Below are 24800 nucleotides of genomic sequence, written 5' to 3' on the forward strand. Positions count from 1 at the left end.
TTATTATTATTGTGTTTTCAGCAACAGGGAAAAAACAAAACAAAACAACCCACCTGGTTTTTTTTCCACTGACAAAAAAAGTTTTGTTGGCTGAAATTTTCAATTTGTCAAAAATGCTACCATCTGTCCAAAAAAAAAAAAAACTTGGAGGGGAAAAATTCCAACCAATCCCACTGGCTGGGGGAATTCATTAAAGTAACTTAATTGCGCCTTCGAGCCATAGCTGTTCTGAGCAACCTTAACCCCTTCAGGGGCAGTGTGGGGTGAATACCCCCATCACACCTGCAGAAACCATACTAAGAAACTCTGCATGGGAGTCGCCTGAGCACCAGGGAGATGTGGCTGTTGCTGAACGGCTAGTAGCACGGTGTCTCTTCCACCAGGACAGCTGTCAAGAGCAAAATATACCCACCACCTTAGCAGAGAGCGATGCAGCATGTCTTGATGGCGCTACACTGTCACCTGCCATCAATCCTTGGCGCTCTTGCAATTCACTACTATGGTGGCGCTGGTGTTGAGGCCAAATCAACTGGCTGGGCTGCTTGTAGTGCATCAGAACATGCCCCCACTCACTACTCACAGAAGGCCTGACCCTGAGGGGTGCTGAGCACTCACAACGCTCATTGACCGTGACAGCTTTGGGCTGCCACGTGAGCGTCGCATGCAGCATGCTGGGGACACAGCACAGTGAAGCCATCATTGCTGAACAGTGACTTCTTTAAACAAAGGTGTTGCGGGTGAGGCCACACGGCTTCATTATTATTGACCTGGAGTAGCCATCCTCCCCCAGGCAGGAGGGCCTTTTAGTGTCTGTGCCATTCATTCCTGGCCTCCTTCACGCTTCCCTCCCTGCAATCACATCCCAGCCATGCTCCCCAGGGAGTACCTCCTCGCTCTGTGAAGCAGTGAATTGAATCTGGATTCTGGATGAACCCTCAGCTTCCACACACTACCCTGTGCACTGCTGCACCCGGCCCTGACCCTGCTGCTAGGAAAAGCAATCCACTTCAGCAGTGAGAGCCTGTTTCTTGTTTATGTGGCTCGTTCTTGGGTGCTGGCCGATCTGAGCACACACAGAGCTCTTTCAGCACAAAGAAAGGAGGGTGATAGCCTGTAGGAGAGCAGAGGACAATAGGCTCAATTGATGCACTGTGGTGACCCATGGGTTTCTGCAAGCCAGGACTCACAGTGCGGAGAGCAGCGTCAAAGGACAGGGAGGAACACGAGCTTAAGGATGGAGGAAGCACAAAGCACTTACGGTGAAAGCTACCCTTGCCCTTGCATCGTTCAGCCCTGGGTTAAAGGCTTACATGGTGGGGATGGCCTTATATAGGACCTCTGTGCTGAGATGAATATCAGCCTTCAAAAGGGTCCAAGAAGCATTGAGGCAAAACATTCTTAATGTCTTACTATTTAAGGGTATGTCTAGCCTGCAATCCGGGGTATGGGCGAGCACCTGGAGTCGGTGCCCAGAGTTCTGGATGGTTTGCACAGCTCGTGCTGAAGCAGTTTCGCTGGTCTGGGACCCAAGTTAGCTAGCTAAAAGCTGGAGGTGATGGTGGAGCACTCACAGCCTTCTAGGCCTACCCAAAGCCTCCCATTTTCATCAGGTGGAGCTGCATCAAGTCCTGAGCTCACTTGGCCACTCATTCTGGAGCTGCATCAAGTCCTGAGTTCATTTGGCTACTCATTCTGGACGAATACTCCAAAACAGTCTCCCCAGCCATTCCTCCGAGGGCATAAGTGAATTCACTCCCCTTCTGTGGTCTCTTTCTGCAAAAGATCTAGTGCGCGTGTTTCCTGGCAGGCGTGTGCCCAGAAATGGGACATTTACAGTGAAAAATTGCAGGAACCAGACTCTTGACTTGGTAATTTTGAGTAGCTGCACTGGAAACCTGATTCTAAGGGTAACACTCACCTAGCCAAGGCAGAAATTCATCATGTGACCTAGTGTCCAGCCAATACTGCCTGCAAAGTTCAAATCCTTGTGGCAAAGAGAGCCAGTGAGCTAGCCACGGTGTGAGCGTCAGAGATGGTTAAGGCGAGAAGTGACCATGATAATAATTGAGGCTGCTCTCCTGCCTGCCACCGGCCATTGCGCATCACCCAGCGATTGCCTTGAGTGGAGGCAATTACGTGTACACTCACTGCTGAACCCTGGACACTTGAAATAGGTTCTCACAAAATGTCTGTCAAATAGTTTCAATCATGTCCATGGAAATCACGCTCTGTTCCTGGGTGGCTTGTGAGCAGGAAAATAAAGGACTAACTCTGATTAATACATTGTTTACTGCAAATTGTTTGTTCACCTCTATTTCTAATATATTTTGGTGTGAGCCACCAGGGCTGGTCCAGCTGTCTGAGAACTCAGTTTAGTTGGGACCATGTTGATACTAAATTTAAAATTTCAGTTTGAAGCCATAGCTAGGACCTAAGGGCAGGGATACCGGAATGGGGAGGAGGGCCAAGGGATCATGACCTTCTCACTTTTGAATGTAGACAGATCTGGCCTGTCCATTTTTCACCATGGGCAGCCAGCCCTGCCCTTCCTCTTCCCCCCGAGGCTCACCCCACAAGCTGGAGCCTGGCCCGGGTAAGAACAGCCCCAGGAGTCTGGGCAGCTATGGGGAGCTGTGGACCGTCCAACTGCCCAGGATGGAGCGGGGGCCCGAGAGCAGCCCCCAGCCTGTGTCCCCACCCCCAGGGCCCCCTGTCCATGGCAGATGGAGGGTCCGTGGCTCCCCACAGCTGCACAGGCAGCTCTTACCATGGTCCAGCTGTGGCTCTTTGGCCCCCAAGGCCTCACCACCACTCCCCTCCCCCGGCCAGGCTTGGAAGCCAGAGTCTGGTTGGGGTAAGAGCCATGCAGGCACCTGTGGGGAGCCGCAGACCTTCCACATGCCCTGGGTGGGGAACCTTGGGGGGTGGGGACGGAAGACACAGGCTGGGGGCTGCTCTCAGCCCCACCCATCCCGAGCACATGGAGAGGCCTGGGCTCCTCGGGTAGGGGTGGGGCCTTGGGAGGAAGAGGTGGGGCAGGACCACAGAGGGGGGCGGGACCTTGTGTCCCCCCCACTTTTAGGAAGAATCCGCCCCGCCACCCACCCCCACCTAAGGGCCTGACACCCTCAGATCTAGCGTGTAATAGTGCTGTGCACACAGCTCTTTTGTCCCTTAATAAAGCTGCAACCATGCTTTTTTTTTCTGGTACTTATGAAAACAAGGGACTGACAGAAACAGTGACCAAATGGCAAAAAGAAAAGGAGGACTTGCGGCACCTTAGAGACTAACCAATTTATTTGAGCATAAGCTTTCGTGAGCTACAGCTCACTTCACCAATGCATCCGATGAAGTGAGCTGTAGCTCACGAAAGCTCATGCTCAAATAAATTGGTTAGTCTCTAAGGTGCCACAAGTCCTCCTTTTCTTTTTGCGAATACAGACTAACACGGCTGCTATTCAGTGACCGACTGATAAAGCAGGCAAGTGTTGTGCAAGTTGATCAGGCTGTTTTGCCAGTGCGCTGTCCTCCTCCTGGTCAATAACCTTACTATGTCAGTAACAACGCCTCCATTGCACACCTGCTTTCTTACTTGCAGCACCTTCTAGTCTTGGGCCCCCTCTAGGGTTGCCAACTTTCTAATCGCACAAAACCGAACACCCTTGACTCCGCCCCTTACCCGAACCCCCCCCCCACTCACTCCGTCGCTCACTCTCCCCCACCCCACTCACTTTCACTGGGCTGGAGTAGGGGTGCAGGAGGGGATGAGGGCTCTGGTTGGGGTGCAGGCTCTGGAGTGGAGCCAGAAATGAGGGGTTCAGGGTGTGGGCGGGGCACCAGGATGGGTCGGGGGTTTGGGTGCAGGAGGGGGTGCAGGCTCTGGGGTGGGGCAGGGAATGAGGGATTTGGGGTGCAGGAGGTTGGGGCAGAGGGTTGGGGTGCGGGAGAGGATGCGGGGCTCCAGGAGGGAGTTTGGGTGTGGGAGGGGGCTCAGGGCTGGTGTTGGGGTGCAGGAGTGGGTGCAGGCTCCAGGAGTTTGCATGCATGAGAGGGCTTAGGGCTGAGTCAGGCAGTTGGGGTGCAGGGTGCGGACTCCGGGAGGGGTGTGGGGTGTGGTCTTTAGCCTGACGGTGCTTACCTCAGACGGCTCCCGGTAGGTGGCACAGTAGGGCTAAGGCAGGCTCCCTTGCTTGGCCTGGCTCTGCACGGCTCCTGGAAGCAGCTGGCACATCTGGCCCAGCTCCTAGGCGCCAGAGCAGCCAAGCGACTCAGCGCCCACAGGCACTGTCCCCGCAGGTCCCATTGGCCGTGGCTCCTGGCGCTAGGGATGGGGGCAGCATGTGGCCATGCCAGCTGCTTCCGGGGCGCTGCACAGAGCCAGGGCAGGCAGGGAGCCTGCCTTAGCCCCGCTGCACCGCTGACAGGTCTTTTAACAGCCCGGTAAAACTGCATGCTTGGCAACTCTAGCTCCCTCCCAGCTCTGCCAGTGTCCCTCAGTCCTGGCCTGCCTCCCTGCTTCTTTTTATGGCCTATCTTGCTGATATTTTTTTCATTTGTATTTTTTCAGTCATGTCTTTCTGATGCCAGGTGCTAGGGTGAAAATCCTCAAAGGTATTTAGGTGACATCAATGGGAGTTAGGTGCCGAAATATCTTTGAGGCTCTTGGCCTAGGTTTCTACGGGGACATGTCCAGTGTATCGGGCAGCAGAGCCAGTGCTTCCACTTCCATCCGGTGTGACATCAAACAGTTATAATCAAAGCAAGCTCACCAGGAAGCAGTCTCCTTCGTGGCAGCCCAGACAGACAGGCGGACGAGCGGGTTCAGAACAGTCTTAATTTTAATTTATTTTCTTTAATTTTATAAAATACACCTTGTAAGATAAGTCTCTAAAAACGTGCTCCTTTTTATTAGTTAAAAAGTTGAAATTCTAGATCAGAAATGAAGGAAACACTTTCAGTTGATTAACTTTCATTTTTGTGGGTGTGTTTGAGTTCCAGGGGCAGGGGGGATGGTGGGAGAGGGGTTGGTTATTTGTTATGTTATTAAAACCATACAAAATAGAAGACTTCATTTTCCTGATCTTAACTGGTTTCTTCCCACCCCATTCTGCCCTACCCCATCTCATCCCACCCCCTCCCCAAACCTATGTGCACTGAGGAGTCTAACCAATCTATTTCACCATACATGGTGGCAAAGATGCACCAAGCTCCCTGCTTGGCAGAACTGCTAGCTGATTTTGTCCCTGCTGAAACCAGCGTTGGAATCGCTGCAATGAAGGATCTACTGTCTGCCACGGAAAGTAGTTTCTTCAATAAATAAACACCAAGCCAAATTTCTTCACCGAAAGTTAAACAAAAACAGAAGGGGAAAGGCTGGAACCAGGAGTATTCAGCAGACATGGACTTTTTACTCCCTGTCTGTGGCCACTGTGGTCGTGTGACTGCTGAGAACTTCTGGCAGTGGTCAGTCTACAATGGGGCGCAGCTTCTCGATCGGAACCTTGCCCTCTCTTAAGCATGTCAAAATAATACAATCCTTTCCCCATCCTAGTGTCTCCAATGAAAAGGGAAACATCGAAATCTCATTCCAAGTTTGGCTGCATACGCAAACATTGGCTCATAAACTTGCCCAGTGAGAAACACCTAAATGGAAGCTGGAGGGTTTGGATTTGTACAGAAATGGCCATATTTAAAGACTGTGCAAATCCAGTCATGCAGAATGCGCTGTGCCCCCCCTTAGTCATTTATTTAATTGCCTTCTGAATGACTGGCCATGGTCAAAATGAGACACTGAATCTTTCAGGTTTTGGCCAGTTTCAGAATATACAGCCTGGCTCACGGGAAACCATTGAGAAAAAGGGAGGGCTGGGAGTGGGGAAAAGGTTAAATTTAGTACGAATCGGAAACAAATCAAGATCTTCAATTTACAGAACATTACGGAAGCAAATGTCACCCGAAGAGAAGAGCACCATTGTGAAGGTATGACAGAGTTCAATGTGCACAGCTGGTTACAAGAGGAAAGACGCGCAAAGACAGACAGTCCAAAGAGTTATCCCGTGTATGCAAAAGGGACCCCTCTGGGTTTACACTCTCAGGTCCCTGGTTAGAGAAGTCCTTCTAGTCCAAGCTGTTATCCATCTCTCCCCTACTGCTTAGGACCTGCAGTAGGGGACACAGGGAGTGGCTCCCGTTCAATGCTGAGACAATTCTAATTCTATTTCTGTTGAGGTGTAAGACCAAGAGTCCCCTTAGTCTACAGAGACACCAAGCTCCTTTATGCTTTAAGTAGGGTCGGCTGGGTTAAGGAATTGGGATTCTATGAGCATCGGGGTCTGTGCTCTCTCCCCATATTGGGAAGATCCTTGCTCTAAACCCCTTTTACCCAGGCTGCATCAGGCAGATTAAGGTAAATTCTCTTTCTTTACCATGGAGAAGTCCTCTTCTCTTCCATCTGCAGTATGAAGTTGGAAGCGAGTTCTGTGTCTTTTATAACAAGGAGAGTCTCTCGTGATGGAATCAAGGCCAGGCCACTTCCTCCTCTCTCTATGTAGCATGAAGCATATTTCTCACTCATAGTAGAGCAACCAACATTGATTCCTGCCTCCCAGAAGCAGAAAGGCTCGTTCCTATTTCTAGGAAATGTCAGGAAGTTGGAGTAAATCCCTCATCTGCTTTTCCTGTTTTTGGCCTGGCAGGAAATCCTCTTCGTTTAACTTTCCCTATTCCCAGCAAGACTTGCTGCGGAGCAACATAGCTACAGACGTACACCGAGAGAAAAGTGCATGAGGACGTATCCAATCATTGGGAGTCTCCCCATCCTTGTGATGCTCATCGTGATGGATACAATAGAGGAAGAAGAGGGGGAGTCAGCGGTGAAGATGGAGTTAAAGTAGGAGACCTGGTATTGGGTGGCTGCATTGTTAAAGCCTCATGGTTAGAGAAAAAAGGGCATTTTGGATATCCCGGCTCCCTCTGGCAGACTAGAACTTTGTGCCTCGGCCCATGAGTTTGAGGACGGCAAAGTTGTAAGTAGCGGCAATCATGTAAGTGAGCTGTGGTGTGGGAAAAAGAGCAAATGAGAGATGGGAAGATTCAAACCAACATTCTGTGTGCAGCGAAGCAGGGCTGGGCCAGAACCCCAGATGGTGTAAATCCAAAGCCATCAATGAAGCCATTTTGATCTACACCAGCTGAGGATCTGGCCTACTCTGTCCATAAGCCCCAGCCCCTTTCAAACTGATTGGCCATCTCTCTCCAAGATGCCTGACATGGCCTTCTGAACACCAGTCAGTCACTGTTCTCCAGGCTTTTTGGACGCCTTTTATTTAGTTGGACCAACAATAAGTTTACCAAGGCATTGTCAATTTTCAAGGAATGGTCAATTTTCCCAACAGTTTCAGCAGCCCATTCACCAGCAGTACTGGTGCAAAAACAATAGCATGGAATGTCTCTGATGAAGTGTAAGATATGTGAGGCATTCAGGGAACAGCTGCATACAATACAGCAGAGTGCTTGTTGCAGGGGGTTGGACTACATGGGCTGGATGGTCACCTCCAATCTTGTCATCTGCAATTCTATGACACTATCCACCTCTCCTTATGATCCCCACCTACCAGCAGCAACTTCTCTTGCTACCTTCTTGGTTCTAAAAATCAGGGCTATGCTCCAATGAGCAAGGGGAAGAAATAACCAGGCACTCTGTGTTAAGTGAGTTTCTTGCCTACCAGCTGCCTTGCTTTAATGATCTCGCCTACTAACAGCACCTCTTAGAATGAGAAGAGAAGTTTTAGGTGGAGCATTGACTCACCAGTGAAACCAGTGTGGCTGCAGCACCAACAAATGCGGCAATAAACAGGTGGAAGGTCATTTGGAACTGCAAGGAAATAAAACAATGAGTCGTCATTTACAGATGTTTCCCAGACAGCAGAGACGAAGGGGGTTTCCACAAGGTGTCTGCAAACTAGCCTCTCTTCACAAAATTGGACTGGATCTCTGGTGCCAGTCAATGAGATGGCATCTACAGTCCCAGCAGCACTTGGCAGTGATGGGCATGAGGATCTGCTTTAGGCACATTCATATTCATCCAGCCTTGGCCCTTCTATACATTGCTCTACCTGTGGACTTTCACTGGTGTCCTGTGTAGATCGCCTAGCCCAGGGGAAAGAAGGGTGTTCTATCTCCATGCAATGAGGGAGGATACTCCAGTGGTTAGGGCACCAGCCTAGGACTTAGGAGACCTGGGCTCAAGTCCTTCTGCTACAGACTTCCTTTGCAACTTTGGGTAAATCACTTAATCTCTCTGTGCCTCGACTGTCATCTGTAAAATGGGGATAATGGGACTTCCCTACCTCACAGGGATACTGAAAGCTGCTCAGATATTACAGTGATAGAGGACAGATGTGTACCATAGACAGATGTGCTCTCTGTTGGCGTTTCCAACAATAGATCTCTGTCTTATACAACATGGCCACCTCCTACTTAACTTTGGGCTCCTCAGTGCTGTCTCCTCAGTAATGCTGAGTCTCCTCAGTAATTATGTTCACTTTCAGTGTTTTAGGCTTTGCTACCCTGTTCATCCAAAACAACTCAGCTCTGACCTGGAAGGATTCATATTTTTGCTCACTTACAGAGAGATTGTCAACCAGCAGCACCTATGCTGCTGTATGGACATTAAACCAGGTTATGTCAACTCTTCTAATCTCACTGAAATGGATTCTGATCTCACTTGCACCACTGCAACACACTGACTTCAAAGGAGTTATGCTGGTGTGAGTGAAAGGAAAACAATGGCTTACCGATTCTGTGAGCACGCCCAGCTTGGAGCCTACTGCCTCTAAAATGAGAGGCACCATCCTGTGATTTTAATTTATCATTTAGATTGTGATAGCACTCAAAATATGCCATGCGTTCTCCAAACACAATGGGGCCATGCTCCCTGCCGCAAGGACCAACCTAAATTCTCACCCAGCCCTCTATACATACCAATTCATAATGCAAACCCACAGCAATAGGGTCTAACTCCTGGCACCGAGAACTCCAACTTGGCTGAAGGTGCCAAAATTCTTTGCCTCTCCTGAGCCAGGTGCCTGCTCAGAAGGAATGGCTGGCATGGCCCCATGGTGCACTCACCTCAGGGGTCTTACAGATGGACAGAAGGTTTGAGCCGCACACCTTTCCTGGGAAAGCATTCCATGGAAGGACACCTACATGAGACACAAAAGTCATCCAGGATGAACCAAGTGGAACTCCACAGGGCACCGGAAACCTGGCTCAGTCTTCCCCATTGTGAGCCACGAATGTATGTAGAGGTTTCACTTAGTGGGAAAGGCAGGTCAGTTACTTAGACAGGAGAGTGGAAAGAAGGTCATTCTATTCTAATGGTACGCATACGCTCCAAACACGGGGTGTGACTGCAGCTTTAATCCAGCTGGCTCGGCTACTGGTGCAGAGAAGCAGCGGCAGGACGCACTTTAGCCTGGGCTGTACAAGCCCACCTGGGTACATACTCGGGTGTGTGGCCCAGGCTGAAGACCATGCTGCTGTGCCTCTGCTGCTACTGGTATCCGAGTTAGCTGTGTTCAAGCTAGCTTCTTGGGTGTGTCTACACAAGCTGCAGTCACACCCATGGTTGCAGTGTAAAGAGCCCCTCAGTGTTTGAGATACATCCAGCAGCAAGTGCCTCCAACCAAATATTGCTATATCCGCCTGTCTGTTCTATCCACCCAAAATTCTGTTCCATCACCCTTCCAAGACCCGGCTGATCCCACCCAGAGGTCTTGGCTCATAATTCCCTGCCGCATCATCGGCTTTTCTTCAAGAATGGCTAGAATGCAAAGCCAAATCTGGGGACTGCTGGAGTCAGTGGGAATCTTGCCACTGACTTCAATGGGACCCGGGTCTGTTCCTGTGTCTTTGCAAAAATGGTGCTTATTAGAGAGAGACGCAACCGAAGGCTCACCATACATCCTGGCATCAGCGCACAGTGTGCCTATGCTGGCAGAGGTCTTGGTGGGGAAGGCAATGGACTGGCATGTTGTCCAGGTATTGAAGTAAATGTAGACAGGCACAGCAGAGCAGGCAAACACCAGGAGCCAGACGATGGTCAGAGCATAGGTCACGCCCACAAACTGAAATGGTCAAGACAAGCAAGATGGCAGAAAAAGGGTTAATGTTCTGCCAGAGCCTTCAGACATGAGAGCATGAGACTGGAGATCTGCAAGCAGCCTGACATGAGATGCAATGCAAGGATCTCCACCAATCGGAAGGAAAGAGAGAGCACCTCCACAGACACAACAGGGCAGTTGTTTGTGCATGTGTCTGTACACATGTGTCAATATCGATATGCACACAGGCGCACACCTGTATATAGACACACACTCACAATTAAAAAAATATATTTAAGTGGGGCCAAATTTTCAAAGTCAGGCACACGCAACTGTGCACACGTTCTTGCACCTGGCTAATTCCTGTATGCCAATATCTAGTCAATGTGTGTGGATCGGGTATCTAGCTACACACCCGGCCAGGGCAGTATTTCACTCGCCACAGGCATGTGCCAATCCTTGATTTGCGCACACACACACTGGGGATCTGTGTGTGAAATTCACCAATGGGCATAAGTGGGCCTTGTGCAGCCTTCAGTTCAGGGGCAAACTGTACTCTGGGCATCAGCAGGGCATGTGCAAACCAGGGAGTGCAGTTGTATCCACCCAGTATTGAAAATCTGGCCCACGAGGTGCAAAATAAATGATCTTAAAAGGAAACCGCATCCGTTCTGCTCAATTCCCCAAGGCCAGGAGCACCCTTCACTGTTTCTGTAAGCTGGGAATTGCGGATGAAATTAACCTTTTAAATTAAAATTGGCATTGAGGCCTAGAAAGCTGCGTTGTGTCTACTAACGCATGGGACACGCTGTCAGATGGCCCAATCCTGAGAGGTCGTAAACCTAACCTCAACCCCAGTGTCTCAAGTCCCTTATAGGATCGGGCTCATAGAGAACTGCTGGCACTTGCTGTAGTATTGGCTTAATGTTGGACGTTTAAACAAGAAACAATTTGTTTGAAGGTCAAGCAATAAAACTCTCCTTCTAACCGCTTTAGTGCTGCCTGATCTCCCTGCCTCCAGACACCTCCTGATGTTTCACTGTGGCCCTGTCACGTCCAGGACTGCCCTGTCATTGCACAGTGGCCAAGGTTTTGAAAAGTGGCTACTGATTTTCAGGCACTCTGTTTGAGACACTGCAGCAGGGCCTGGCTTTCAGAGGACAGGGGCTCAGCCCTTTCTGCAAAGCAGGCCCTTTGAAGCTGAACAAGCCTAAAACTTGTGACTCCCCCAAAGTCGCAAGCCATGAATCGGAGTCAGTAGCCGCAGTGGAGGCCACCGGTGGAGGCAGATTGCCGGAGTCACTGCTGCCTTTGAGCAGAGGAAGACTGCCAGCAGCAGGCCCAGAAATAATAAAAGACCCATTCCTTATTGGTCATTAAATAATATCTAAACACCCCACCCCACCAGACCACTGCACAAACACAATGCAGAATACATATGTTTGGGGGGAGGGAGCGTCTTTGGGTTATGTGCAGCACCCAGCACAATGGGACCCTGATCTGGGCCTACAGAAACTACTGCAATACAACTAATCATCACTGCTAACCCCTGGGGCTGAATCCTGTGGGATGACAGGCCCCCTGCAGCTGCCAGTGAAATCAACTGACATCAAACAAAATGCTTTTTGTTTAAACATTAAAATTAAAGTGCAACCTCCAGCAAATAGAAACAATGGAGGGGCATGAATAGAGGGGGAATAAGGGTGGGGAAGGGGTTAACAAATAAGAGGTCAGCAAAGGTGGCAGGAGGTGTAGCTGGGGTGGTGAGGAGTGCATCTGGCCATGGGGAGCCTCCGGTGGCGGGGTGGCTGAGCCGGCGGGGTGCACTTTCCTTTTAGATGCCATCGAATCAGTGCAGCCGTTCCACCGGGTACGCGACTCCCGCCGGAGCCTGTCAGCCAGATGGAACAGGGCTGCAGTCTCATGCCCGTCAGTCACATCAACCTGCACAAGTATTCCAGTTCATGGGAATTAGTGCCAAACCCTGGTTAAGATCACCTTGTCGGGATGTCCTAGCCATTTTCCCAAACACTGACACACCCGCTCCAAAGAGTGAGCTTGATGGTGGCCTCTGGAACCCCTCCCCTTCTGGCCCCCTGTTACCGTAGCGCTGAGGCCCTTGCCGCAGATGGTGGTCTTGTAGTCGCCAAAGATCTGCCTGACGGCACCAGTGGTGTAGAAGCCCTCGGCCAGAAGGAGGGCTCCATAGAGGAAGAAGAAAGAAGCCGTTCCATAGATGACATACTGGAACGCGTGGATCCTGGAGGGGACACAGGGAAGAGACAGAGACAAAGAAAGGGAGGAAGAGAGAGAAAGATAACCTCTTTAACTCTCATTGCAGATCTCCCCCTTCAAACTCCCTGGGAGTGACAAGATGTACCACAGAGAGAATCTCTCCTGGGAGCCACCAGCAGCGAGTTCCCCTCCCAGGAAAGACAGAGCAAAGGATGGCCTAGATGAACAGCTCCCCAGGTCTTACCTAGAGCCTGAGAAGCAAGCTCTGGTCTCTGCTACTCCCCCTCCACTCCAGGATCAGGCTAAAGCAATCAGGGAAGCTACCTCAAATAGGAGAAAGGAGGGAATAGGCTAGGGAGGATGAGGAAGATCCCAAAGGAAATGACCAATGGAACAGGCAAGAGGTAGGGAAAAGCATCTGCCTGAATGGCTTATGGGTGGCACAGCAGGGAAGGAGAAAAGGAGATACCTGGTCCCATGCCTGTGTATAAAGCCAGGCAGAGAGTGTGGTAAATCGAGGACAGCGAGACCTGCTCTGCCTGGCAAGTATGGCTACTCTGCGTTCTCCATACCTACCGAGAGCAGAGGATCCAACACTATATCCACCGTACCTAGCAAGGGTCAGATAGAAAACACGTGTGAAAAAAACAAGATGAAGAAGGGTCCCCTCCAGGCAGGGAGAACACTCAGCAGTCTCACTAAGCCTCTGCCATAGGCTGGACTGAAAGAACTCCCCTGAGTCAAAGCAAATCCGGCAGGCATGGACAGCCCCATGATCACGGGGTCTTAACAACAGCCCATGATGACTGGGAAACAGGGCTGAACTAACTGCATGCCCAGAGATTTGTGAAGGGGGCCAATTCTTCCCATTGGGATGAAGGAATCATCTGATCACCTGTGTAAGAAGCAAGCAGATCAATGACCCCATAGCAATGGATCATGGAGTCCATTTCCCAACCCAGCAGCATGGTGATACCAAGATAGCCATCTAACCCGTAACAGGCCTGGGCTGGTTCAGAGCTGGGTGTGAAGGTGGCCAACAGGTGATGGCATGTAATTTCCCAGAAGTTTTAAGAGTTTCTGGCCTACATTTTCAAAAGCGACTGGTGATGTCAGGTGCCCTGATTTTTGGGTGCCCAGAGTAAGAATCCTGAAGGGGTCCTGATTTTCAGACAGTGCTGAGCACCATCCCTCTGAAAACGAGGCCACTTCAAGGTGTCTCAAGTTAAGCACCCAAAACCACGAGTCCCCTTTGAATTGTTTTCCAGAATGTGGACTCACTGCACTGGCAGCCCTGCAGCCTAGCAGTTAGGGCTCTGCACAACCCTGTGGGAAAACCAGCTTCCGATCCTGGCCCCAATCTCATTCTCGCTGGGATGGCAGGGACTGCATTAGTTTAGTAGCCAAGGGAGAGGCAGCTGCGGAGCGGTGCTGAGTTCTGATGGGAGTCCTGTGCAGGCCTCCAAAGCCAGGTGAGTGAGGGCTGGGAAGCGGGGCCTGGAAAGGGGCGTCAGCGTCTAAAGCATGAGAAGGCGAATACTTACACATCGATAAGATACTCATAATCCTGGTAGTTTTTGGAGAAGTAGGTCTCAATTAGCCGCTCGGTGCCAGTGAGTGCCTCGTGCCCACAGCCACAAAACAGTGCTACCCCAAAGAAACACAACCCCGTGGCAACCAGCGAAGCAAAGGGTGCCCCTATCAGACATCTTGCGCAGCACTCTAGCCAACCTAGGGAAGAAGAGAGAAATCATCTAGATCACAGAGCCCTGTCATCACCCCAAAAGGACGGCGCGCTGTCAGGTAGGTTAGATGTGCCCCTCTCCCCCGTCCCATGAAAAGTTTATTAATAAAAGGTTGGAAGCAAGGGAGGCTTAAATAACCTACTAGGAATAAAATGGTTTTCACAGTGTTAAGAGAAGTGCAAACATCCGTCTGCAGGGCTGGAGAGCCAAACTCAGAGGCATTGATACTGCAGTTGTGGGTGAATCATAGAATCATAGAATATCAGGGTTGGAAGGGACCTCAGGAGGTCATCTAGTCCAACCCCCTGCTCAAAGCAGGGCCAATCCCCAACTAAATCATCCCAGCCAGGGCTTTGTCAAGCCTGACCTTAAAAACTTCTAAGGAAGGAGATTCCACCACCTCCCTAGGTAACGCATTCCAGTGTTTCACCACCCTCCTAGTGAAAAAGTTTTTCCTAATATCCAACCTAAATCTCCCCCACTGCAACTTGAGACCATTACTCCTTGTCCTGTCATCCGCTACCACTGAGAATAGTCTAGATCCATCCTCTTTGGAACCACCTTTCAGGTAGTTGAAAGCAGCTATCAAATCCCCCCTCATTCCTCTCTTCTGAGAACACCAGATATGAGAAGCTGAGATCTAAACTCTCTTAAGTTTTAGTCCTGGGGCTCCCCTCCCTAATATCTGAGCCACTCCCAGGTTAATTAGATTGGATATAGTGTCCCCTGTGGCCCTCCTCTATGTAAGAATGAAAGCATTGCCCTAAGGCACAGGAACCAAGAAGTGAAATTGGCTAGCTGCTAGCAACACAGGTGAAACTGACCAGTCTCCATTTGGGGCACAAGCTGAGTGAAATGCAAAATGTAAACAAGCCTGTCACAGGGAGAGAGACAAAAGAGATGTTACAAGGGCTTCCCATATGAATAATCTGAGCTGTTGTGATGGTCGCAAATGAGAACTTTTTTAATGTTTTTTTGATTTTTATCTTGGCATTGAAGATGGAAGGTGATATTTATGCACTTCATTCTTACTTAATCCTTGAAATAGCCCTTACAGTCCCTTCTAGCCCTATGGTTCTATAAGCCTCATGCTGGCTCTTCACACTGGGGTGGATTTCAGCTGCAGGGGATGATTCCACCGCCAGCGCTGACATCTGCCGACGGGCAAGCAAAGAAATCATAAATAGAATGCAGCGCCCTCATCCCCTGTACAGACACAAGCCCTGTGCTTATCATACAACACTCCCACTGGCCTAGAGGCAAAGAGAGAAAGAATCCATTTGATACAACTAGTATCCTGGCTCAAATCCTCAAAGACACTCACTGCCAGCTAAGCCAATGGGAGTTAGGTGCCTAAATGCCTTTGAGGATCTGGCATCCTGTCCTTCTTACACTTTGAGTCACCCAATCAGAATATGATGCAGAAGACCATGACACTCAGTATCCTTCTTCTGGATGTCAGCAAGTCCTCAAGCCCACACCACCACTCAGCAGCAAGTCTGAATAAAACTGAAGCTGCTAACTTATACAGACAACCATGTGTCCAGAGCTGAGCCTCTTTACATTTACCTGCACCTCAGTGCTGATGTTGTAGGTGTAATCCCAGAGAACACCTGCTCTGCAGTGGTGCATTTATATAGCTAGTGTGCTGGAGGGCTAGACTGAGGGCCTGGTTTTCAGAAGTGCCACATACCTGCAGCTCCCACTGGTTTCAGCTGGAGCTGCAGGTACTAAGTTCTTCCGAAAATCAGGCCCTTAATCTGCAGGAACTTGCTCAGGTACAAGACAGAGGTCTGGGTCTGAATTCTCAAACGTGCAAAATTCAGGCATGTGCAGACTGAGGTTTTGTTTTGACCCATCACACAGATAAAGGCCACCTACGCATTCAGTTCTGACGCTGGACCCAGTCTGGATTCGGAACCTGTGCAGAGGGGGAGGTGTTTGACTCTGGAGTTCCAGTTCAAGCCTATCTCTAATACTTAAAAACAACCAAGAAACCCAAGACAAACTCAAACCAAAGCTGAAACAAGCTGCTTCCTGGAAAAAATCACACTCGCCTCAGAGCAGCAGCTTCCTTCCCTCTTTCTCTGCTGTCTCTTCCTCTTTCTGTGAGAGCCCCTCCCTGTGGACATGGCCAGAGCACTGGGTAATTGCAGACAGTTTGCATATCTCCTGCCTGCTCCTGTTGCAGCTGGGAGTCGTGGCTGTACTGGTCTCGTTCTAAACACACACAAGACTGATGGATTTTAATAAAGAAGAGGATTCGTCCAGATGATACCCACTGCTCTCTGCCGCCTCCCTTCCATGAATGTGCAGCAGGGAATTTTCCAACACCCACTTCCCTCCCTAATCTGCCCCACAGTGTTTTTCTCTTCCCCCTGAAGAATGGGCCCATAAGATATCCACAGGGTCACTAGCAGCGATGTTCTCCCCTCCCCTCAAGTGCAAGGTTACAGCCTGTACTGATCCCTTCATGGCATTGAGAACAATGGGGCCTTGTTCTTCCCTTGCCAGCTTGTGTGTGCTCCTCAGTATTCGCCATGCTCGGGGGCAGAGCAGGACCAGGGGAAGCAAACAGGGAACAATGGGCGGACTATTCAGTTACCAGAGGTTTGGAACCAGCACCTCGGTCAGCAGTATGTGCTGGTGGCTGCTGCGGGGTCTGTACGGCTGTGTCCATGGGAGCAGCAGGCTGGGATCAGACAGGCCTCCTTGGCATGTGTGACTCAAGGCAGACAGGTGATCCTGCAGCAGGTCTGGATCAGTGCACGAGATGGAAGTGGATTCCATCAGACAGTGTGATCTTCCCATGGATGTCACTCTCCAGGAATGTGCTCCCACACCCCAGCCAAGCAGCCTGAGCTCCTATTTTGGCATCCTCTCCATTGGCTACCGCAAGGGACTGGGAGCCAATCCAAGATGAATGACTGACCTTGGGCCTGATTCTGCATTCACCGATGTAAACCAGGAGTAGCCGAGGGAGTTGCACTGCTGTGAGATCAGAAGGAGGCCCTGTGTGTGTGAGACAGGGCAACCTGCAACAAGTAGCTTAACTTCCTACATTGTATCTAAGTGGCTTAGGACAGTGACCCATCCTGGAAATTGGGAGGGTAACGAGACAAGCAGGCCACTGTCTAATCTAGACGATAGCTAGCTAATAGCCAGTAATATTTATCATTAAGCAAAGACACTTTCAGCCCATTCATTGCTGCCCAGGAGCCTCTGCTGAGCTCCTCAGCAGTGAGCACTCAATACCTATTTCCTGACACAGAAAGGGTAGGCTCGTCAAAGGGGACGAAAGGAGTTAGGCACCCAATGCCTATTGATTCTGAATGGGATTTGTGTACCTAATCTCTGCCAATCTTTGACAATCCCAGCCTAAACACTTGGGTAAATCTGGTAGTTTTGGACAGAAAACAGAAGGAATTTAGGCTGGAAAAATCCAGACGGACTTCTTTAAAGCATTAGGTTGTGGGATAGATTCCTATGGGAGGTGGTGGAAGCCCCATCACCTGGGATGGTCAGACCCAGACTGGAGCAAACACTAGAAAATGGGGTGTAAGGAACAAGCCTGAACTGGCCCAGGAGATGAACTGGATGCATGGCGCTCCTTCACCTCCAGCGCCAAGGATTTGCTATGAAATGGTCTTCAGAGAGCTCCTTGCACCCAGAGCCACACGCTTTGCACTGTGAGAGGCAGTCACCTTTGAGGAGACATGGCCCATGGAAGACCAGTTGCTGGAAATTCTAAAAGCTACGACAGCCCCCAATTCAGTGAAGCCTCTCTATTCGAGAAGGGCACTTAAGCAAGTTGCTTTAACCTTAAGTGTGTGCTTAAATCCCGTTGAAGCGGATGAGATTCAGACACATGCTTAATGCTAAGCATGTGCTTTCCTGAATCAGGGCTTTAACACTTAGCACTGTAGCTGCAGCAGTGAAAAAAGTTGTCCTTCTTCCTTCCACATTTGGCATGTGAATTGAGTGCTGGCTGGCCAGCCCAGGAGCCTGAAATCATCTCTGCTGGCTAGCCACAAAACACAGACAGGCTTCCCCTGCTCTATCCCACCGCCCATTAATGGAGGGGCCCTCCTCCGGAAGGTGAGAGGAGGTGGGTCTCCCTGGCTCAGCCAGTCCTTAGTCTATTGGCAGAGTTTGCCCATGGGGGTGCTGACTGCAGGGGTAGCTTTTGGGATATGGGCCCCGGGAAATGGGCCGACGTGGTTTTAATCTCCAATGAAAGGTGCCATCTAGGGAAGATGCTTTGGAGATGGTTGAATGTCCCAATCTAGGAGGTTTTTGCAAGAATAGGTTTTGGTGTGTTTCAGCCAGAGGCGGCAAGCGAAGGGACCAAGGCATTGCGCATGTGCCAAGGACTGTAGATTGTGTCCACACCTCACAGCTATGGATGTGCTTGTTCTTGGGGCCCTCTTGTACTGGGATCCATCTCACCAGAGCCCAACCTGCCCCAGTGCTGCCTGGAGCTCTCCTCACCCCTCTCTGGCCTGGGAGCACAGGGGCTCTGGGAAGCAGTGGTGTGTCACATGCTGAGAAATCTGGGACACAACTGAAGGGAGGCGGGGAAGGCTTCTTGTGAAGGGGGTAAGAGAAAGAGCCCCTTGTATCAGCACAATTCCCGGCCTTGTACCTCAGCCCAGCTGACAAATGGGGCAGAACAATAAGGGGAAAACAATAGGATGAGCCATTGAACTAGAAGCCCTGTCTCTCCAAGTCACAGACCCTCCCATCCTCGGCAGTGCAACACCCCCAGCCTCTGCCACCCTCTGCCCCCCCGAGAGCTCCCCCCATACAGTGCTCCCATTGATGGGGCTGATGAGCGCTGAAAGGGCCAGTGTGCTAGCCCAGCCCTGACTGGTACAGGGGTGGGCGAGGAGGGGGTGCAGAGCAGTGAGGTAACTGCATATTGCCAGGAGGTGCCAGAGACAAACAAGGGCCTCAGAGCCCCATAGATTCCCAGTTGGGACAAAGCTTCTTCTGTGAGGCCCCCATGCAGCCACTCTAACAAACTCCAGTGGAGAACCGGTTTTGGGATTGAGGGAATGTGGCTTCCCGTGGGCAGCCCTTCACCAGCTGGGGAGAGACCCCAGGGTCTGCCCAGGACCAGCCAAAGCTCCTGGGCCCTGGCTAATGTTCAAAAGGTAGAAAACCATCCCGGGTGGTCTCCTCCGAGCAGCACAAGCCTGCAAGACTACCCGGGTTAAGATACCTTACGATTATTCCTATTGAGGTAGCATCTAGGAGCCCTTGTCATGGACTGGGACCATGGTGCTAAATGCAGCCCCATCTCCCCTTAGCACAGACCTCCAGAGCAACAGATGTGGCAGAGGCAAAAGCAGGTTCTTTTATCAGAGACCAGCCAATGCCTAGGGGCAGATGCCCCCCACCCTCCCCAGATTACCCCCAGGCAGCCTGCAGGACCTCACATCCAGCTTCCCTTGGCAGACTGCAGAAGTCTCTGCCAGCTCTCCAGAGGCAAGCTACTAGTCTCCCATGGGGCCCCATCTCTATCACTCCAAGTGGACCAGGGACCCTGGCCCTCCTCCCCAGAGGCAGACACAGGGCCTCGTGCACTCTGGGAAGGGCAGTGAGAACGCAGAAGTGGGCTGTCCTCTCCCTGCAGCCTCTGCCTGTGCTGGAAACTCAAGTCAGTCTGTGGTCATGCCCTGGCTGCAGCTCGGACAGGGCAGAAAGTGAGCGCTATTAGAGTGCCGTTCTGGTCAGGAAAGTGACTCAGTAACAGGGCATCAGCAATTTCCCAGGTTCCCCCCACCCATTCCACAGCCCCCAGCTCCCCTTCCAAGCCAAAGGCTGGTATTTCTGACACAGTTCTGCACCTGGCTGGAGTCTGAAAACCAGGGGGCTGGCTTCAAGGGCTCGGTCCAGCAATGGGACACAACTGTGTTTTCTTGCTGTCGCTGACATCATGGCCACAAATAAAGCCCTTGTCCCTGGCATTTAACAGCCAGTTCTGATAATGATGCAGAGCCAGTGAACAGCAGCGCTCACATGATTGCACCAGCAAACTCAGCCGAACAGACTCAAAGCCCCACAGGGAGCTGGTTTGGGGAGCAGGAAGGTGCCATTTTACAGTGTCACTTTTCTGACCACACAAGCAGCCTCCTTCATTCCTCACGAGCCTTGTTCTAGGCCTCTGGCCTTGGTGTGACTGCACCTGCCTTTGGCCCCCACCCCCTCTCCTCAGCTCCACCCCATTCCTGCTGTGGTGTCCAAAGCCCCAGGACTTGAGCAAAGAGTTGCCAGGTTATCCCCAGAACGAAGCATCTTGTCTGGTTGCCAAGGACATGGCCACTGGCCTCAGACCCAGAAGAGAGCTTTGGCCTTCCTGATACAAAGCTTCAACTGTTCGACGGAGGAAGTTAACCATATTGCACCAAAAAGCAGCAGCCGTTCTTAAACCATCAAATTAATGCTGGAAAGGTTGAGTGTGAAAATGAGAATTCCTGCCTCAACTCCCCCCTGTGGTTTCCATCAAATACCATAATCTTCACTTCCTGCCCTATGAGTTGCTGCGACTGTTAAAATAGCTGCCATGTTTCTCCCCAGAGATGGCTGAATTTAAGTGGGGGGGGGGGTATAAAGTGATCATCTGTCTAGCTATCAGAGTGTAAAGCACTCTGGGATCCTTATAAACCTGTCACAACAGCACTGCCTAATTAGATAGCACATTTCTTCTGAGGACCTCAAAGGACTTTCCTGATTTGAATTAATTCCCAGAACAGCCCTGTGAGGCAGGTAATTGGCACTAGGTTGTTTGCCCAAGGTCACACAACACCTGAGTGGCATAGCTGGGACTGAAATCCTGGATTCCTGGTCCCTTGCATTAATCATCCTACCATGCCACCCCCCTAAAGATCCGACGTTTGATCACTGTGGGGTTGTCTACACTACAATGTATAGGGGTGTGACTGCAGCTCGTGTAGACATATCTGAGATAGCTTTAATGTAGCTCGCTTGGGTATTGGAGCAGTGAAGCTGCAAGTAATTAGGCAGGGTCCCGGGCAGGCTTGTACAGCCCACGCTGAAGCCCATGCTGCTGCAGCTTCAAGCAGTGTAGACGTACCCTATATTCCCTATCTGTAACCTGATGGTTGATCTCTCTCTGGTGTTCTCCAGCCTCCCTGTTCAGAAGCTCCTGTATGCAGGGAGTCCAATTCCAAGCTGAAGGGCTGGTCAGCTGGATATGTCTCCTCCTGGCCCCAGTGTCCTGGCAGCAGGAATCTTCTTTCATCCCCATCCCTGTCATCTGTCCCCCTTCACAAGAGACCTCTCTCGACTGACACTCCATTTCCTTCCGTCCTCCACATGCCCTCTGCCCCTCCACCTTGCTTGCAGGGAGTTTTAAACTGAAAGCAGATCTGGGAGCAGAGCAATGGATGCCAGTGCCACAGCTCCTCCCATGGAGCTGGCTGACCTGGGAGCAAAGCATCATGAGAACCCAGGAAGTTGGAGGCCCTGGAGTCACATCATTGCAGAACCAGCCCCCAGGAAGGACGGCAGGAATCAAAGCAGGGGTTCTCATGGAGCCCTTCCCAGTGGTGCTCAGAATGAAATAGAGAGAGGGGAGTCAGCTATGTAGGAATGTGGGGCTGGCCGTGGAGACGATCCGGGAAAGGCTGTGTGTCGTACCAGGTGGTGAAAGCATGGAAATGTTGATGACCCACTGGTCACTTCTCAAGTACAATGTGGATTTTGAAAGAGAACTGAAAACTACATTAAAATCAGCAGGAACCTCTGGATCAGATGACTTCAAATTAGCCCCACATATGCTCCCCTGGCCCCGGAATTGGCATTCTGGTTTTCAAGCCGATCTGACTATGGCTATGGATTTTAGAGAAGGATGCATAATTTAGCTTTAAACAGAAACCCAGTTGTGACTGTTGCTATGGAGCAGCGATCACTATCCCATAACAGCACCAGCAAACTTTCTTTTCCAAGCTACAGAGTGGCAGCCGTGTTAGTCTGTATCCGTAAAAAGAAAAGGAGGACTTGTGGCACCTTACAAATGTATTAGTCTTTAAGGTGCCACAAGTACTCCTTTTCTTTTTCCAAACTAGGACGTTTAGCTTGGAGGCGTATCCCACCCAAGGCAGGCTCCTCTCTGACCCACAGCCCCTTTCTCGTGACTCTAGTGTCAGGTCACCAATCTGCACCTGCAACAATTCAGTAACAAAACTTGCTAACTTGGAAACTGGAGGGCATCAAGGCTCCATGCTGCTGGCAGGAGGGCACACAACTTAGTCAGTTACAACTTGGCACCTCCTTGCTGGAACTCCCCAGGCACTTGGAACAAGCTGATCAAAGGCCCTTAAAGTCTCACCATCCTGCTAGGAAGGAAAGTTTAGTGCAAACACAATAACACAGAATTGGTCTCTCCCCCATCCTTGAAATCTTGGATTTTAAAGAAACTCCTTTTGTATTAGCTGGAAAGTTTGGAAAGTTCTCTCTCATACTCACCCATTGCCTCTGGACTCAATCAAATCCCTTGTCACCTCGTTTTCCTTTGTGCCTCGCTTTGTTCAGCTGGAACAATCCTTGCCGCTGCTTTACTTTTTCTCTCTGAATATCTCTGGCCTCTTCTCCAGCAAAGAAAAGGACTTTCTGATTGACAGCCAGCCCCCTTAAAGAGACAGGCCACCCTTTTCTCCTCCTCCCATTCTCCCTCCCCCTCACCAGAGCTACTCCCTCATCTTGGGGGTAGCTCCGTCGTACCCTACTGTCTTTGGCTGCCAACTTCTCTCTGCCACAGATTCGTTTGTTTCCCTGTTGTCAGAAAGCAGGCGCTCCAGCCGCTTCGTGTGGGCAGATCAGGCAGTTCTGCAACAAATTCAGTCCTTTTTGGAAACTCTTCAACTAAATCCAAGAGATGGTAGTAGAATCTGAAGGGATTAGAACATTTGATTTGTATTGACCTTGCTTGGGCCTTACCGGGGCACCTATACACAGTGTTCACCTGTGCAATTGCTACATATAGGAACATAATTACTGTGACAGACCACAGATGGCTGAGCTGTCCTGGCCATCACAAATCCCCACTGGGATAGAGTTTATAACCAGCCATAAAACTTCCCACCAGGACTAAATCTCAGGACAGAAGCCCCTTCTTCCAGACAGGATCTATTTTTAACTTGGGTTTATGTTAAAGGGAGACACCACCAGGTGTCGGTGGGGTTTTGCAAAGCCTTGTAGGTTGGGTTTGGGGTCTGTAGGATCAAAATCCAAACCCACGGTGGTTAGAATCCAGGTGCCACTTTTCCCAAACCACTAGGTTTCAGGGTGGAGGAGTAGGAAGGGGGGAAGATTCCATTTTCCCCTCCATCTCTAGGTTCCAGTTTTAGAGTGACCACAACTTTCCTGCCCTGGGATAATGGAGAAAGAAACATGCCACCAGGGGATCTGATGTGGCCGTGTCATGTCAGGGGAGCATCAGAAAAGAACAGGTGTAACATGGTGGAATCAGGGTTGGGCTGGCATCTAGCTAGTATCCTTCTCCACCATGCTCATCGGTAATTGAGGGGCACGCTCATCAGAGAGGTCAAAGAATGAATGGGCCACACAGACCCTGGAGATGGGCCTTCTGGGCCCAAGAGATCAGTGGGACAGTGTGGGAAAGCGCATTCTGCAGCTGCCACACCATCCCTGGTCTATGAGTGGGCAAGACTCCAGTCTCCAGGGCTGCCAAGCCAACCCCTTTCCTCAGCACTAACTTCGGCCAGAAAAAAAAGTACCCATCCCCAAGCCAGTTGCTTGTTTGAGGCCTTCCACCCCTTTCTTCCTAATCCCCAGTTTGCTCCTACTGATGTAATGACAAGAGAGAGCAGAGGGGCTCCAGGCTGTTGAGGCAATGGGAGGCCTCTTTCTAAAGCAAACGAGTAAAGCATTCCTACCCTGGGGCTAAACACCACCTGCAGGCTAACTTACCCTGGTAGTGAGCACCTGAGAACATCTATGCCCCTCCAGCTCTCAGCTGTGTTCCAAGCCTAGACCCCAGGCGCATGGGCATGGAGCCCACCAGCACACAGCTCACCTGGGCAAAGCAGCTGTGTCATGCCAAGGAGGAGCTGGAGGGGGCAGAGCTGGCAAGGAAGGGGGCGTGGTCAGGGGCAATGTTCCCTCTAATTTTTGACAGGCCGTGTGTGCAAAAAATTTCTTCTGTGCAAATTTTTGACAGGTCGTGTGCGCAAAAAATTTTTTTTGTGCAAATTGTTGTGCTTCTGTGCAAATTTTTGTGCACGTGCTGTTTTGCCGTGTGCACAGGGTTTAAGATCTGTGTGCGCGCAAACACACGCAAAGCTTAGAGGGAACAGTGGTCAGGGGATGTGCCTGGCAGCCCACACCTGTGGGAATCCCTGCTGTAGCCAGAGGCTGCCCCCTGTCACTGCCCTGGCAGCCAGCCTGACATGCCGGGGCTGTCTGTCTCATAGGGCGAATCCCCTCTGGGGCCAGGCAGAACGTATGGCCACTTGCAACTGCACTAGTGTGGCACCTGGCCCTCCCCCAGGGATCGTCCCCCCAGCAGCCTCAAATGGCTCCTGTGGATCCCAGTGTGCCCTCAAAACCCAGATCTCTTGGCAGACCCGGGGATGCCTCCTCCAGTAAATGAGTCACTAGCAGTTGCAAGCCCTCACCCCTTGCAAGTCACATCCCCCTTGGTCCCCCTCTCCTTGTGCCCTTTCACTCC

General features: G+C 50.8%; 1 protein-coding gene across 2 annotated transcripts; it reads right to left on the bottom strand.

Moving 5' to 3' along the window:
- Positions 1-4884: 4884 nt before the first annotated feature.
- On the bottom strand, positions 4885-22728 carry PLP1 (proteolipid protein 1). 2 transcript variants are annotated; one of them, XM_084638518.1, is made up of 7 exons: positions 22577-22728; positions 13883-14069; positions 12207-12363; positions 9959-10127; positions 9130-9203; positions 7808-7873; positions 4885-7052 (listed from the first exon to the last, which is right to left on the bottom strand). In XM_084638518.1, exons 1-7 carry the CDS (start codon positions 22578-22580, stop codon positions 6981-6983), a joined length of 729 nt encoding a protein of 242 aa, XP_084494644.1. In that variant the 5' UTR covers positions 22581-22728; the 3' UTR covers positions 4885-6980. The 2 variants fall into 2 exon arrangements, with proteins under 2 accessions (XP_084494644.1, XP_084494643.1); XM_084638517.1 differs by having other exon boundaries at positions 12102-12363.
- Positions 22729-24800: the final 2072 nt, after the last annotated feature.

Source organism: Lepidochelys olivacea (genome assembly GCF_965140295.1).
Source record: "Lepidochelys olivacea isolate rLepOli2 genome assembly, chromosome: 9".
Classification (NCBI taxonomy): Eukaryota; Metazoa; Chordata; order Testudines; family Cheloniidae; genus Lepidochelys; species Lepidochelys olivacea.

Bases quoted from the DNA above. Each gene is read 5' to 3' on its own strand.
- PLP1 (XM_084638517.1), bottom strand. The intron at 10,128-12,101 runs GTGATCTTAACC...TGACCATTTCAG, and splicing joins GGCTAGGACATCCCGACAAG to TTTGTGGGCGTGACCTATGC. The intron at 7,874-9,129 runs GTGAGTGCACCA...ATTTCCTTGCAG, and splicing joins CCATCTGTAAGACCCCTGAG to TTCCAAATGACCTTCCACCT.